The sequence below is a fragment of the Ptychodera flava genome, chromosome 22 (genome assembly GCF_041260155.1).
Source record: "Ptychodera flava strain L36383 chromosome 22, AS_Pfla_20210202, whole genome shotgun sequence".
NCBI lineage: Eukaryota > Metazoa > Hemichordata > Enteropneusta > Ptychoderidae > Ptychodera > Ptychodera flava.
The window spans coordinates 6,764,326-6,781,768 of NC_091949.1; the positions used below are offsets into that span (position 1 = coordinate 6,764,326).

At 36.7% G+C, this 17,443-nt stretch overlaps 1 protein-coding gene across 50 annotated transcripts in view; it reads left to right on the forward strand.

The window, feature by feature from the left end:
- LOC139122555 (ankyrin-3-like) overlaps window positions 1-17,443 on the forward strand; it is a 193,505-nt gene that overhangs the window by 147,326 nt on the left and 28,736 nt on the right. For 17 of the 50 annotated variants that reach the window (XM_070688054.1, XM_070688071.1, XM_070688084.1 and 14 more), the window contains 22 exons: window positions 1,665-1,685; window positions 3,267-3,284; window positions 4,830-4,877; window positions 5,900-5,926; window positions 6,669-6,716; window positions 8,201-8,279; window positions 8,664-8,870; window positions 9,341-9,502; window positions 10,035-10,123; window positions 10,502-10,594; window positions 11,127-11,186; window positions 12,042-12,077; window positions 12,553-12,612; window positions 14,589-14,633; window positions 15,017-15,100; window positions 15,425-15,466; window positions 15,616-15,672; window positions 15,794-15,829; window positions 15,947-16,009; window positions 16,110-16,148; window positions 16,400-16,450; window positions 17,251-17,304. In XM_070688054.1, the coding sequence (XP_070544155.1) occupies window positions 1,665-1,685; window positions 3,267-3,284; window positions 4,830-4,877; window positions 5,900-5,926; window positions 6,669-6,716; window positions 8,201-8,279; window positions 8,664-8,870; window positions 9,341-9,502; window positions 10,035-10,123; window positions 10,502-10,594; window positions 11,127-11,186; window positions 12,042-12,077; window positions 12,553-12,612; window positions 14,589-14,633; window positions 15,017-15,100; window positions 15,425-15,466; window positions 15,616-15,672; window positions 15,794-15,829; window positions 15,947-16,009; window positions 16,110-16,148; window positions 16,400-16,450; window positions 17,251-17,304 (1,419 nt within the window). The remainder of the gene's footprint in view (window positions 1-1,664; window positions 1,686-3,266; window positions 3,285-4,829; window positions 4,878-5,899; window positions 5,927-6,668; window positions 6,717-8,200; window positions 8,280-8,663; window positions 8,871-9,340; window positions 9,503-10,034; window positions 10,124-10,501; window positions 10,595-11,126; window positions 11,187-12,041; window positions 12,078-12,552; window positions 12,613-14,588; window positions 14,634-15,016; window positions 15,101-15,424; window positions 15,467-15,615; window positions 15,673-15,793; window positions 15,830-15,946; window positions 16,010-16,109; window positions 16,149-16,399; window positions 16,451-17,250; window positions 17,305-17,443) is intronic. The other 33 variants (XM_070688093.1, XM_070688095.1, XM_070688094.1 and 30 more) reach the window with 18 other exon arrangements.

Genomic DNA, 17,443 nt, shown 5'->3' on the forward strand with positions numbered 1-17,443 from the left:
AACATCTAGTACATTTCAAGGAATATGCATGAAAGAATACAATTATGCATGACAGGAATCTTAGCTTAGTAGCTTCTGCACAGTTTAATCCATTTCACACCAGAAATCAGTCAAGGTCAATAGTTACATGGAGAAAAGGGGAAAAATCACTTGCAAGGCCGAGTAGATGGAAAAAGACAAAGAGACAAACATTTACAGATAGAAATAGGGACACATTGAGGAAGAATGCTCACGTTAGTTACACATTACAGTTTGAGCTTGAACACAACTATATCGAGTCACCAAGAAAAAATTGACACGTATGAAAAATTGACAAAAGCCTGAAGTTTTGGCTACCACGAAGGTATATTCTGTCACTGAATAGAACACACATTCACTTGTCACTAGTCTAGATGCACTTTTGACAAATTCTTTTTCCCATCACATTAAAAAAAAGTAAATCTGAATAATAAGCTACAGTTCATTCTGGAAGGGGCACTCTGTGCATTTTACTGTTATGGCTGCATATTAAAGTGAGTAAGAGTCCTGAATATTCATGACCGTGCTGCTTGCATGTTGTAGACTATACTACGGTGTCACCAATCAGAAGGCTTCTCCCAAAGTGCTATGGAAACAAGTAGTCCACAAATCATAGCGTATTAATTCTCAATAACAATTTATTAACAAGTCTGCAGTGTAGAATTGTAGAATTACGTTTACACCATCAGTTTACAAATTTTGCCATCTTACCACATCATTTCCCACCAACTACTAATTTGTAACATCATCCAATAGAAATAGTCATTATCAGGGTATTGGCACTTCCAATATTCATATATTCACTCGCGGTTCTAGCTTTACGCAATTAAAATTTGTGCTTAAACATATGAGGGATCACCTTCTAATAATATGTCAATGTGTGTCCTCCATCGTTCAATCCACCAATGATACCACAGATATTGTATCCCACCTACCCAACAAATAAATATGATAAACCTCATTTATTGCCCAGTCAATATATGCTATCACTCAATTCTATTGGCTGCAAATGCAAGTAGGTTGCAAATGCCTCTAACCACATGCCAATATGTGAAATGCTGACCACATGGCTTGCCATGCCCCATGCCATCTGCTCTTTTGTTCATTTTAACAAGTCTCGCCATTTTGACCTGTGTTTTGTTTTCATATCAAAAAAAGAAAATCGAAAAAAAGACATGCTTTAGAAACATGAGACATTGCCTTTTAGCGTGTGCGACTGCTGGTTGTGTGCTGCGAATTTGCAAAATTTGTGTCGTAGTCTTTGCTGTGATTTGCACACTAGTGAAGTATTTTCATACTCAACGCACACAAACTTGTATTTTTATCCATGTGTGGTACAACCATTGTGTGTGCAATTGAGTGTATTATAGTTGTACACGTCATGTGCTCTTGCCATGCATAAATACATAAGAGCAACAAAAACTAGACGTATGTATACACAATGTTCAACACACATGCAGATACAAAACCTCACACTTTACCCTTAGACGTGCAGTGATTTCATAAGACATGTGAGTCAATTTCTGTTTGACGCTTTGTTGGTTTGTTTTGTCTACGGCTATACTGATTTTGCTCATTTTCGCTGCGCTGGTTTGCTTTTTGTCTGTCTCACGAGCGTTCTTGTTTCTTTGCCATGGCTACTGCAGGAGGAGATGGAGAAGGGAGAGGTAGGGATGGAAAATAGTAGTTGACCGTCATCTGTACTTCTTAATTCATTTTCCCAGTCAGTCTTTCACAATTTCACCCTCTTCATCCCCATCCATCTGAAAATGGATCATTCCATTCACATTATTTGGGCATCACAGTCTTCCAAAAGGAGGTGCTTTGAGCAAGCTTGTAATGTATTGAAAAGTATTCACTAGCTCTGAAGATGTCGGCTATCAAAAACTAACATTGTTTGTCTTAAAAAATAGAGTGGCAGCCTTTTTCCCAGGGATAAGTTTCAGACAAAGCCCTCATGAAGTGTTATTGTGTGAAGAAGCAAACAGACATTGTAATGAAAGACATGTAGAGATCTGAACTGTCAGACATTTGACACATCAAAATTTTACTTCCTAATTAAAGTTTACTAAAGATATCTCACTATGAAAGTAAAACCACTCCCTTAGCCATCCAGGGCATTGCTGTTTTACCATGTTGTCCTACATTTTTCAGTATATTGATGTTAAACATAGCAAGGTATTGTGCATTGGTTTAGAATGCAGAGTGCATATGTCGGGATGTTGTGTTAAAAGTTTACTGTGTAATGTTCACATGTGAGTCAGTGAGTCAGGTTGAGTGATTCTGTTCGTGGCATTTGTGTTGAGTTGCACCATAGAGAACCAGCTTCAGAATTATGCCGTAGATATCAAGCTCCACTAAACAACCGAGTTGTTCAACCAAGCCTCGGCAACCCAAATAGTAACCTCAGAATACCATCAAAATTATCATGAAACTTACAATATTAGACGCCTATACTGGGCTTGAAACTTGAAAAATTGAATATTCTATTTTGCAGATTTAATGTTAGTTGTCTGTTTAACGTTATTAAAAGTAATCTACTTGTAGTTTTAGAGCTTCGAATCTGATAGTTCCTTTTCCACCAACTGTCTAGATACTATAGATGTGAGTAGGGTAGCTCCTATCTAAAGTAAAGGGACACATACTATGTGGGACACTTTTAAGTCTTAAAATTTTTCCAAATGCATGAAATGTATCAGGCATTTTCTTTCAAAACTGTTAACATGTATTGTATCATTAGAAGTGCATCCCAATTTTAGATGTCCATTGCAGAGGTGAACTTATGTATAAGATATGCAATATTTTGTGCATGAGAAGTGACTCACAGTAGTCAGGGATGTCCTTGTTCCTCTTCATGAGCTGTCAAGAGTGCTTTATGAACTATCAAGTCAGAGAGCTATGGAAGAGAAAGTTTTCTCTTCCGTGAATGGTCTGTCTCTGAAAATGTAAGCATTATTGAATTATAAATAGATTATGAAAAATTTGTCATACAGATGATAACAAGTTTGAATAATTAAATATTTCATTTTTTAGGGGAAACATTTGAAGATATTTTACCTATTGTGAGTCACCTCAACTGACAAAATATATAGAAACTCTGAAGTTCTGAAACTGAATCAGTTTAATACCCTAGGATAGAAGTATAGAAAACAATCCCCATCTTCCTTCTAGTTCTTCACACTTTCCTCCTCTTTCAAACTAACATCTTGTCTTTTCTTTTCTGTCTTGCTATGCTTTCCCATTCCCAGAGGGAAGTGCTGGAGCAGGTATAACAAAGCTATAGTAACAAAACTCTTTTACTGTAATTGATATTTTACATGCTATCAGCTGGATTCACTGAAGTAGCATTCTGCCCTGTAGATCAACTTTTGATGCAGATAGCGACAGAAATAGAATTGATAAAGGAGTAAAGTTTGTACAAAGAAAATTAGTCAATAATTCTTACTAAGAGATACATGTAGTAAACTTGCAAACAAAATTCCTACCTGAAAGGCGGCATGATATTTCTTCTTGTTTTTGATGACAGGAGACCAATAACCTCCTCATGCCGGTATGCTTACTACTTTTAGCAATCCACAGACAGTGCATGAAAGCAGCTTTCCAAGATGTACCATACTCTATTCAGCCCTTGCAGTAAACCAATGCTGGTTCACTTGTCCTTCTTTCCCATTGTGTAGTAGTTTTCACCACATACATTTTCTTGTCCAATTTTGACACTTCTGTGTGAATAAACATTGTCTTCCAGGTTGTATTTGATGGGTTTAATGAATATGCGTTGTGTTTCAAGATTGCTTTCTTGAAAAGCTACCCTTTTGGAAAAAGAAAGAATTATTAAATACTAAAATATCATTACAGTAATTTTTGCTGAGTTTGAAACTTCAAGTTGCAGGGAGGGTGAACCAGACATTGTGCCAGGGATCCCCTGAACTCTGCAAGCTCCATTATCACATACTAAATCCAGGAATTATCCCTTGTTGTACAGCAGTGAAATCCCTAACCCTAATCATGAAAATGTATCATACATAAAACATCTCTAATATAGCTTATCAATTACCATATCAAAACTTATATTTGTCCATCATGGTCAATCACAAGATTATAAGCATATTTATATTTTGTGTTAAAATGATGTTGTGGTTATGAACATGCATGTCAGTCGGTACAATGAATGTGTCTCATGTGGTAATTTTCATGTCATTGTGATGTCCAAGTACATTGTTCGCATTCCATGTCACATCAATGCCCTGCATGCAGGTTAGTATAGTACACACACTCACATTTGCTCACAAACAAACATAAACGAGTTATGCATAAGTCAGTCTTATAGATATCCTACCAGCTGCCACGTCTCTGCTTTTCACATCTATAATTAGAGTTTTTGGTAAGAAATAGGAAGAGAGGTACACTGTGGAAATTTACAGAAAGATTTATCAGTTCACCTGTTGATGGCAAAATAGGCTTGAATGAAAACCAAACGTAGAGAAAGGATTTTGTCTAAATTCACCAATTTTGCTTGCATATTCTTTCATCTTATTTTACTGCAAAATTTTTTTTGAAATAATTTATAATCTTCCAATTATTATCCTGGATTGGATTTGTAGCTAAGTAGTCATTTTCGTGTTTGCTTGATGTCTAACAAAAATGTATACAAATGGCAGCATAGATGAAGTTAAAATGAATTCGTCCCACCAGTGCAATATTGTTTGCTTGCAAAATCATGTGTATTGCCCTGATGTGATGAAATGTAATGTCTTTCATTCTGTCTATCTGTCTATTCTGTCTATCCATTCTGTTTGTCTACAACTTTGTAGACTGACATGTATATACTCACTCCAATTGATGAGGATATGGTCATAGAGGTAAGCATCACGCGCAGTCAACGTCTTCGTAAACTTTTTGTGATAAAATTCATTGTGTCCAGAAGGTCTGTTCAATACTGTGTACTTGTGTTATTTTTGTATTGGTGGTGATCAAGTTGAACGCAAGGAATCTGATACATACAACTAAAATCTGATTTTTCCAAATCTTTTTGTTGACCCTCTAAGGATGAGAAATTATGGCTGGAGGTTTGTTACAAAGAATTATAGTACTTTTGTTGTAGCGTTAACGTAAAAGAATTTCGTTCCTTTGATCAAGATTTAGTTTCTTTAGGTACAGCAATGGCATGTTTTGTATGGACATTCAAATATCAGTAGTGCTAAAAGCTATAACCCAAATTATTTTTAAAGGAGGAATGTTTGTATTTTAACAAATTATAGGGGAAAAAAATGCAATTTTAATGCCCGTTAAATTTTTTTTATTCATATGCCAGCAAGCAAGAAGCAGCCATATTATCAGTTTTCGATGGAGAACCTTTTTAAGAATCCAGTGCCTGCAAATTGATTTTGCTGCAAAGGACTCCTTGTTGCCATTTTATCTAAATTACTGATCATGTGTGAACAGACTTCCAATCTGCCGGCTAATTTCGTTAACAGTATCAGAGTAAAGTCTGCGGACATACCTGATTAACTCCCTGCATGAATTTAATGGATCATGCTTTCTGCAATTTGTCAACATGAAAAAAAAGTCTACAAAATTGAAATATTTGCAGTTTTTCTCCCACCCAAAACCATTCAAGTTAGATTTTGATGCGGCAGAGTATGAACTTTTCTTTGTTGACAGTCATTCTATGTATCAATGAAAGGCTTGACTTTTTTGGTTTTATGCAAATTGCTTTTGCCATATATTAATCAGCAACATGCCCGTATCAATTTGTGAAATGACAGCAGCACTTAAAATCATCTCAGAAGTCCATTACGGATATTACAAAAGAGATAGAAAGATAAATTCTAGTTACTAAAAATGTAGTATTGTCTCTTGTACATCGTCTGCGGTTCTACAGAAGGAATTTCAAAAGTTCAGAGACGAGGTGAGAAAGATGTGCCTGTGGTTGCCCATCCCTTTAATCCTTCAATATTCTCGGATATTCTTTTAGTCATCTTCACAGTTCATTTTGCATGGGCCTTTTAGCATAGTACTTAGTCACAGCTTATCCAAAGTGTGTAAAAAGACACTTGATCCATTGTGAACCCTTTCCCAGGTAAGCGAGAAATTTTCAGTTTATTTTCACATCACTGACAAAGCAGTGGCAGTCAGTATGCCGTGGCGATAATCCATACGAAGACAAAACATGTTTGCAGAAAGTGAGTGGGTTTTTGGTGCATTGCAAGATGCTCTTAGTATTAAATTGAAAATGAGGAAAAAATATTTTCGTATTTGTGCAATTCAGACATTTTGAAGAAACGCCATTTTGGTCCTGGTTACTTTTCACAATTCATGCTAAATGTGTCCGAGTAAGCATGATAACCATCTTTTTGTCAAAAATAACAAAATTCAGAAAATGCAAATGGCTCACTGCATATTGACTGTCATTGAATTTCACCCTGGTCGATCACACATCTACCCTACCGACCGCATGCCAACAGGTTTGTATATTCATACATGTCGATAGGTGTCAATCTTAACAATCCTTACCCTTTACTCTAATTCCAGCGCTTTTTTCCAGATTTGCTGTAATTTCAATTAACATGCTGCCATTTCCTAAATTGGCCTTTCTGTTTCTATCTTTCTTTTCTTCCCCAATATTTCTATGCTGCCCTGCTATCCGACAGGAAAAGAAACAGGACATTCAAAAAATAGATATAAAAATTGTGGATAAGGTATGAATGGAAAGAGCTTTTCAGAAATAGAACATACCGAAAATGTTTATGTAGCAACTGTATATCAGTTATTGATAAAAAATTGTCAGTCATCTGTACTGTGATAAGCATGTCTGTAATGTAACAGTGTATCTCGTGTAAATTTCTGCTGGTACTATGTAACCCCACCCCCACCCATGAGTTATAAAAATAGCTTAGGATTAAATCTCCAAACATTTTAGCAATGTAGGTGATACGTATTCTCAGGAATATCATGTTCACTGTCTCCTGCAGTATTTTTCTGCAAGTCTTTACTGAGAAAAACAGGAATGTCAGGTGACAATCCCGCTGTCCCTACAGACAAGATACGACTTTGACATATCAAGAGTAAATGGGACCCTACAAAAACATTCAAGTAGTTGCTGAGGATGGAGATGTGTGTGATGACGTGAGAAATCACAAGGAATAAACTCCATATTTTCACTTGGTGGTGGTCTGGGTTATCTGCTTGTACTATACAAGTGTGCATGGCTGGATTTCATATGCTGGTTGTATCATGAGTGTTGCTTCAATACTGTGACATTGCAGTTGTCTTTGCTTCATGGAGGTCAGTTCTAAAAGCATTGCAGTGGATAGAATAGACTACAGGTGTATCTTCATCCGTATCTGATTTTGTCATGGAATATAACATATCACTTGAAGGAATTGGTTTCAGTATGGCTTAATGCAACATGACAAAGACTAGACTTCTTTCATGTGGAGTCTCTTCTTCTGCGACTATTTCCTTAGATCTTCATAACATGTGAAGATGGTGTAGCTTCCTGTAATGGCGACTTCTCATAGCTCCCTATGTAATAAGCCAATAACTCTGGCGTGTGGAGCCTCTCTTCATGCGGTGAAATCATTGAATAAAGAGTCTAAGCTCTGTTGTGTCAGCAACTAGGATTATCACAATGCAATGGTGGATCTACCCACATTTTTCCCCGAAAGTCTACTCAACAACTGACATAAGTCAGCATAAATAGAGTCACACCTTTGAGTAACTCTTCCGTTCATTGAAACAACCTTTGTTTTATTCACAACCAAGACATAAACATAACATATATCATGCACAGAACATCATCGCACAGTAACACACTAACAAAAAGTAGTCTGCATTTGGAATCATGACTTCTGAACATACATATAAAGTGTTCCATTGTTAATGTCATAATACTTATATGTAGATATAAACCTTGTGACATTGTTTGTAAGAGTATATGCAGATGTTGTGTGTAGATTAGTGAAACGTTTTCTGTGGTTGTGCAAGTGTTTTTTTTCAAATGTCATATTTATGTATGTGAATTGCATCTTAATATCTCAGGTCAGGTAAGTTCTGCTCATTCTTTCATCTCATGGAGGCGGAAGAGAAATTTCTATCACATCACATTGCCATTATTTAGGTGGGAGAGCTACACCAGAAGATATAATTTGAGTCTTATTGCATTTTTCTACATCATTCACAGACCAGCCATATCCACAAAATGAACTTTGCCTCCATTAGACTTCGACAAAAGTACACCTTCTTACAAGACCCAGTTCTCAGTAAGTTACCTTCACATTCTTCATGAATGTTGTCAAGTGAAGCAAAATTAGGTATTTAAGAAGAGTTATACTTGCATTAGATACTTGCATTATGACATGTATTATCGTTACAAACTCTACAACCATCAAAGTCTGACCAAATCGTTCAAGAGGGAAACTTCAGTGTCTATTTACTTACAGGTTATGAAAAGTTGTACCTGTATTTTATGCAGAGCAAACTAAAGTGAAAAGTTATTTCCATTCAACTTCTGTGCCATGGGAGCTTGTTCTGTTCTTGTCATGTGAATAAAATTAGGTTCCTGCAGGTTCCTGTTTGCTCCCTTTTTAACTTTACATACATGGAATATAGAACAGCGCTGATACTATTTGTCCTCATTTGTCCAGGCCCTACAAGTGCCCATGAGCGAGCTGAAATCCGCCTGTGGCACCTCGCGGAGAAACTTGACAAGGACTGGCCGAAACTAGGCAGGGAGCTGGGACTGAATAACAGAGAAATTGAAATCATCAAGAGCGAAAATGACGAAAGTGAAACTGAGCAAGCATTTGTAGCCCTGCACCTGTGGGCTGAAAGAGCTGGCAAGAACGCAACAGGTGAGAAAAATGCACTTTTCACACCAGCTGTACACTCAGCTGTACATGAAAAGGAATTCAGAGAGGCAAGCAAAGGTTTATTATAAAACAGTATTTAAGTAACATCTTCTGCAGTATCATAGCATATCAAAAAAATTACATTTACATTTTAAATTTTCAGCAGTGAACAGAAGGCAATTTGAAAATGAAACTCATGTTAATCCTTGCATTGTTAAACCACTGAATACTCTTTATCAGTCTTCAAAATATAACAGGCGTCAATTTTATGCCATAAGCAGGGATAAAGAAATATACTGACCTGTATGTTAAAAGTTGCTTCTTTTTAAGACAGTGTCTCTCTAACCATTGATATATTTTGTCTTTATTAAGTCTTTCAATTCACTGATGGGACTGACAGTCACAGCTTTTGAATTATATGATCACATGTGTTTCATTCGGTAATCCTCTCAAATTTCCAATGTTTATTACAGGAGAAAAGCTCGAAGAAGCCCTCATCAAGGCAGGAAAAGATGACCTTGCAAGGGAGTTGCTCGGAAAATCATACACCATTGAAGTTGAAGATGAAGAACACTCACTTGATTATTACAAAGACATAGAAAAGGCTATGCACAAGGCACGCATGGACCATTCAGGTAACAGCCTTTGTGATTGCAAAACAAGCAATTTATGACTAGATCAGAAAGTAGTGAAATGCAAATGATTTCATTCAAGATATTGATGACAGAAGTCATTCAGGGGTGTGGTCACTTTTGAAGAGGCTTATAACTGCAAATCCATAAAGCATATTTAGATATTAGTGTTATGCTTTTTACACATATCATACCGTATTTACGTGCTTTTGCTTGTATGCATAAGCTACACATCTGAAGCCAGCATTTCTGCATTTGAAAATGGAAAGTCGGCACTGCCGTCAAGAAAGTTGTAAGTGCAAACAATGCAGGTGACATGTGTGGGTATTTCATAATGTTGGGTGGAGTGGATCAAGAAACTGAAAAAAGAAATTGGTTCAAGGAACAAATTAAATGATTAACTTTCTAAAAGCTCAAATTTTTTGCCTTATAAGTGTCACATCAACTTGAATTAATTAACTTGGTTCGTAAATGATTACAAGAATCTCTTCCCCATTCACTATTAATTCATGACCTTTATGAACTTGTTCTGCAGCTGACGATGAAGATTTCTCCTATGTCAAGTCACCTAAGAAACCGCCTAGGGCAACCCATGATGAAACCCTTGATGGTACCCTGGATGGGGTAGGTATTGGATGTGAGCACTGAAGGAGAGTGGTGGGCAGGATGAGTGTACTTGTGGAAAACAGTGCAGGATGATGATGTATTTGCTGGCTTTAACGTTCAATGTTGTATACAATGTGTATTGTGTATTCAGTGGCGTGTGTACTGTCTTTGCTTCGCTGTCTTATATGTCTGTGCAAAGTTCTTGTCTTTGCTCTCGGACTGAATTCACAGAAATCACCCTCTCTGCACCATCTAATAAAACAAAAAAAACCGGCATCAGCTTCTTGGAATAATCCTCTTGTTTCTGTCCATTGCCATCTTCATCATGGACTCTCTCCCTTTTTCTTGTTGTCCATTCCATTTCCCCCCACCTTCCATATGTCAACTAACAACCAGGAACCTGCCCTTGACCAGCTGGAAAAACTGGACAGCGGTGAATTTGAAGATAACATGGATTTTAGAGGTCAAAGTGTCACCATTGCCAAAGAGGTAAAATGAAATTCTGAGATCGTCAAACAGATGAACTTGTTGATGCCATTTCTTCAAACAGTATTTTTTTTGCAAGTTCATCCCATATCTAAATATGTTATTTTGTATATCCTATCTGCATGACAAAGATCAACTTTGTTTGCCAATGAAATTGTAAGTTTTATGTTGTCCAGTTCAAATAGTTTCACCGTTTATTTTGCCCAAATAGTACCATGAATACTAAATTTTATTTCAGTTTTCCAGCAAATGCCTACTACCAAAGCCACTGCCTTCAGCCAATCCATCTGTAACTTTTAATTTCATACAGGCATGAAAATGTACTTTTTTTTTATTAACATTTATTTTAATAATTGGCATAGCAGGATAAACCTTTTTATAGCTAAGCTCATTAACTAACTTTACCATGCATTTGCATAATTGTAATGAACAAGGAAGAACACTAATAATTCCTTCATCAGCAGGAATATTCCGAGTATCCCATGAGACCCTCTCTCCTCAACTTTTTCTCTATTAACCTTGCTTGCATGTATAGGAACATGTTGAACTTCAAGAGGAGAGCAGAGAAGTAACTCAACAGGAAAGACGAACTGAGGTATCTCGCGTAAAACGCCATTCTTCCTTGCCACAAAATCTCTGCATGACATATTTATCTGTTACATAAACGTGCCCACCTGTATATACTGTTATGGAATATTCATTTTGTTCTATGAATTGGCAACTAAATATCCAATTATGTCTGTACTTGTTTAGTGGATTCTAAGTTTACAGTCACATGTCCACAATAGTCCTTTTATAATTTCCTATTTTATTTGTAGCATTACTCAGTCAGCACCTTTTTGCTCCACAGCAAAACTGGTGTAGTGTTTATCTACATCAGCCAACAGCCGTGCACCTATCTGTTTTGTTGTAGAGATAGTGTTAGCATGTGATGAGAACTTTGAATTCCACTAGTCCTCCTTTATGTGTAACATAGACCAGCTGTTTATGTCATGCTTTAGTGTCAGTAGTTGTCTGCATAATTGGCACTGTCACACCACAATGTTAATGTTTCTTTGTATGACATTATGTCCAACCCACCCACACAAGAAGTGCATCTTATTACTGTGGCCTTGATAGATTGGTAAACCACAAAGCAATATAATCACTGTATGGTCGCAGGATGGATGGTTCCTCATTTGATGGTGCACAGGATCCTGGCATCTATCATTTTATGATTTTCTGTCAAAAAAGGCAACCGCTACCTTGCTGGTGAAGTTTAAGTCTCAATCTTCCCTTCGATCTTTTGAAGTGTTCCAACTAAAATCTATGGTCACAACACATTATGCATTATGCATAAATTTCTCTTCAAGACGTGAACTATTCGTTGCCTTTTGCAGCCCAGACAAAAAAGAATTTCCTTAATTCCAGCAAGGCAACATCATTGATCCCTCACGTTTCTTGTTTTCAGGTGCATAAGGAAGTAATTACAAAAGAAGTCACACAGGTATTGCCCCTCCCTCTCCCCCTCCCCAGCTACAGTATTGTCATTTTGAGTAGCTTGTCATAGAGGTGTCCACACCATATACATTTGAAGCCATTTCATTAGGGTTCCTGACAATTTTTTTCTGTCATGCCATCACCAAAGAAAAGCATCTTGTCAAATTCAAAAGTGTAAATGGTGCGCATTATGATACCCAGTTACTTTTGTTTTTTTTGTTGAGTGTACCCTAAAATGAAAAAGAAATTTTGCTGGTATCTCTTTCTTCCTGCAAGCACAATTGTTTGAATCATTTCTCTGTTGCAAGTCAAATGTGCTGTCTTCAGAAACCTTCAGTCCATCATCCTGAATATTACCGTATAACTCTATGTGTCTTTTTCATGAGCCCGTATCCCACTTTAGGATCTACTTTTCTCTTCAGTTTCCTTGCCTGACACACACAATGTCCTCTCCTCTCTTTTTTTTCAATGTCACTGTCTAGATTGTTCGAACGCACTATCAAACGACAGAGGAAAGTCCACTTCCAGAGACTAAAGTAGAGGTACAATATGCATTGCATGGGGGAAAAATTCCCTGTCACAGCCGTGGTGCATGAAAAAGTATTGTTCTGTGCAAGGAGACCTTACCCTGTTCCCTGGCTGCCCTTTGTTCCCATAGTTCTGTTGTTATGATCCTTTTGTGATACCTTTTCAATCTTTCCTGTTGTTCCCCTGAGACCAACTTCTGCAATACCGTGTAAACAAATCCTGTGTGATGTAGAATTGCTCAGCTTGAGAATATTACAGTCGTACTTTTCAGATCATTACTGAGACCAGCACATCTGTTTCTCCTCAAGAATGCAACAGTTAATCCATAACTGTTTCCTATTAAAGTAGACAAGAACTTTCCAAAGTAAAGATCTGAAAAGTGAAAACAAAAACAAGAAATTTAAAATTTTTACCATGGAGACACGGAGTGAATAAAAGTTTTCTTGAAACACTACAAGTGCTGTAAATGTTGGAACTGATAACGAGAACCTGAATTTATGTTACACTAAAACATGAAGGTGGAAACCTAGGGCAGAACAGCATGTTTGTGTTTGCTGATATCTACAGCCGTCATTCTTCACAAGCCAGTTGTTTTGATGAAATCTTACAATGATGGTACTTATCAGTATTAAACTTCCTAAATGGTTTTGTGTACTCAGAAATGTGTCCTAAGCAATATGTGTGAAGTGCCATTAAATCAGTGTTTTTACCAGAGAGTGTCTTTGAAATTAACCACTTTTGCTAAGGCATGTCTGTGTGCCTGTTTCAAGTTTCTTCTTATCGGACATATGTCCCTCTCGGAACCACTGATAGTATTCCTCAAGTATTCCATCCTTACAACATTTCTGCAAAATGTTCTCTGAGCTGTTCTCTGGGACATGCTAATGAATGAACAATCTTGGAACTAGGCCATTTTGTAATTTTTTACAGCAGTTTTCTTTCAACATGAAGCACTACATCACTGCAGGCAGCTCCATACTGTTGCTTGTAAATTTTGAGTTTTAATGCTAATTAAGCCATGTGCCTTTGTGTATGGTTTTGTATTCATGCTGGCTGTTATGAACCATAAATGTGTATGTGAAAGTGTCGCAGTATTTCCCTTGCGAGATATCCTTTGTTATATTTGAGAAGATAATGTATGGGCTTATTATTAAAATTTTCTTTTTAAAGAAAAAATCCACATTATCAGGACACTGAATCACGTTATGTTACCAAAAGTATATGTAAGACTTAACTGTGCAATCAATGTCATTGTTGATTATTGATAACCATGTAGCTCAAACAACTTTTTCTAGTTGTATGCCACAGACAGTGTTTACTGTTACACACTATAGCTTTCTTGGAGTAGTCAAAATGCCTCACTGTCTGTGACCTTTACCCTTGAATTCTTTGTATATTCTGGAACAAACCCTCCGGGAGATTTAGGGTAGATACAAAGTTACTTTATGTGGCTTGATATCTGTTTTATAATAAATGCCAGTTTTAATGGCATGTGCATTCATTCACATGTTCCAAATATGCCAGGAAAGTACTAAAGTCAAGTCAGATTCCTTCTGATTAATTATCCATTTCCTATAGCGTGTGTTCACAAATTGAGTTTATCTTGGAAGTGGCAGGGAAAACAAGTTTCAGAAAAGAAATATTTACCCAAAAGAAAGATATTAGATAATAATCATCATTCTGGCCACTTTTGACTTAATGCTTAAAAAAATATATGAGTTAACTACTAGTTGGTAATCTATATGTTCTATTTAATCACTTTGATGACACACAAATAATAGATAAGTGTGTCATATGCCCAAAACCTTCCAGTCTGATGTTGATGCTAAGTAGGCTTGGATCCCTAAGTACCTGGTAACACTGGACGGCTGTTTCACTCTAATCATCAAGAAATGCACAACTGCCTTCAGTTGTTGTTGGCTTAAGTTGCAAGGATGCAATATTGCCAGTTACATTCAAGCCTGACAAATAACAATTTTGAACTTCACAGGTGTCGGAATCTGTCACTGAACCTGGGGATGCAGCTCCAGAAGAGGTACATGAATTCTGTACTACCATCATCTGTTTTGCAACCATTTTACGTGTGTAGTTTTCTTTCTTCGTACATAGTTGTGACCCACCAAGGCATACAGTGAGGGAAGGTTCATGTGATATTGTTGCAATGGGAACACAATTAAATCACTTGAAAGCTTGATTTTTGCCTGTCATAAAGGCAGATATGAAAGAAACAGCAGGCATTTGTCTCTATTATTAACAACATGTATTTAGTGACTTCTGGATTTAAGAATGTTTCAAAAATTTAGTTGATCCATTTTTTCCGTGACTGTAACACAGATGTCACAAACTTGTTTTCAAGTGACTTAATATCAGTTCAAATGGTAAAGACTCTATATTTGATGGAAAAAGATTACCTTACAGGAACCACAAGAAAAAGAACAAGAAGAAGAAGAACATGATGAACGTCGATTAACAGAGTCATGGGAAGTAGTTCAAGGATCTGAGGTAATTGGCAAACCTCAAACCGTTGGTTCTACTCTGGGGCTGTCTTTTATAGCTCCTTTTTAAATTAAAAGGGGCAGCCAACCATGTGAACACAGATGAATTTTGACATTTCTTCATGAATACAGTCAAAAATCAAATAGGGTAATTTTTCTTTAAAGGCTGTTTCACACTTTACTATCAAGCATTCAATTTGTTAAGATGCTTGAGTATTTCAAGAAGAGACAGAAAGAATGAACTTGATGATGTCCAGATTTGTTTTGTTTGGCACATTTGACCATTTGCATCCATCATCCTACCTGACGTTTCCCTGTCGGTCATCCCTAGGAACCTAAGGAAGAGATTCTTGGAGCCATGGCAGCTCCACAGGTAATGACTTCCTGCCACTTTCCATGATTACTTCCACAGTTTTTATTTCTTTCCTTCTTTCTCCCTGGTTTTGACTTTTTGATTTCCTTTGAAGTTGTTTCTAGATGCATGATCTGACATCCTCTTTAAACTGTCACCTTTTTATCTAGGAGGTAGAAGAACAGGAGGATGAAGAATGGGAAATAGTTGATGCAGCAGGGGCAGAGGTAATAATTGTTAAAGCATAATGTTGTGACATTGTATGATTCTAGCAGTCAGTGCCAGCTTCCTAGAGACCCGCCTCCTCTTCTGCTTACTCTTACCTGTGCTATTCTCAACTTTTCTTAGGAAATGGATGTAGACATCATGGAAAAAATGGAAGAGGTAAATGTAACTCCCTTGCTCATCAGTCTTTACTGCAGCAATTCCCCCTTTTCTTGCTTCAGCTTTAATCCCTTTTCAATGCTCACTTCTCTTCACTCTTCTTCAACCTCACCATAGGAAACCCCAGAAAAAGAAAAAGTAGTCAGCTTTGAAGACCAACATATTGAAACTAGACAACAGGTACATGGCAAATAATTGTCTGTTGCTTCCTTTTTTGTTTTTAGGATCTCTGTCAACATCAATAAACATTACTTTTCCCACCTTTTTTATTCCTAATCAGGTTCGTCAAGAAATAGTTATAACTGAAAGTTACCATAAGGTACATATATTTGAGTACTTACTAAATGTAAAGCTGTCATTGATGTTACTTTGCTTGTTTGTAAGTAGTTACTCTGTTGAACTTTGTACAGTGAAAAGGTTTTGTAATATCTAACCTGTTCCAGATGCTTTGTCAGTGATATAGATGGTCTTTGTTGTTGTACATGAATGTTACTTACCATATAACATGTAGTTCACATCTTTTAAAACATTCTCAGCTTAATTCATAGCACTTAAATTCATGTTATTCAGGAATACAGAGAGGAAGTAGAAACACCAGGCGAGCCAGATATAACATCTGAGGTACCAAAACCTGAAGTTACTTCTGTCTGTTAATGTCATATTTTTATTTTTAGTCCTTTGTGCAGGTGTCTCGTGTGTTTATGATGTACCTCTGAAATAATGCATGGCTTTTGTAAATTTTAGATTTATTTTGTATTGTAAAGTTAGCGAGATTGATGGAAATATTTTATTTTCATATGCTCGATAATTTTCCCTTTTTTTCCTCTGCAGTCTGCCAACCAGCATAATAATCGCTTTTTTATTTAGTACATATTGGCTATTGCATTGACAGCGAATGCCAAAGCTTATTAAGATGTATGTTTGCACAATATTACCAAGTTGTAGGGTTTTATTAATGTGGTCCATGCTTGTAAAGGTAGATTTGGTTTTTTTTCAAGTATTTTATTCGCCAAAAATATATTAGTGCACTTCAGACAAGTGTATAAGTGTATTTTGCATGTTTTTCTGCTGGTATTTCTTTCGTGTTTGCATAATGCAACTGCACGTATCTACAAGTCATCAGTAAATATTGCATGGCTATTAATCTTTGGAAGAGGCAGTAGAGATTATGCTCTCAATTGCTGATGGCAGGTTGCTTAGCTATTTTTTTGGCCAGTGCAGATAGATTTCTCTACCTTGCGTTTGCCCTTTACCATACTTGTTTAGCAGTATGCCTGAAATAGTGGTATTAGTAAGATGAGCATTTTGTTGTGTGTTACAAATGTATATCCATATTCACTGTAGTTCTACTCCGGACCACAATGCAATTGGATGCAGGCTCATTCTTAGTGTGATTTTTATGTGCAATAATCTCTCTACAGGATGTAACACCAGAAAAAGAACAAGCAGCAGATGATTTTCTTGGACCTTCAGAGGTATTTTTCAACAGCTGTAGTTGTCATGTTTGGGTTCATTCATACTTTTATTTCAGCTTTTGGTTGGAATGTTTACACTACTGTCATATTTTTATACACACGGTTTGTACATCAAGCATGTCAAAAAAATCTGAACCTC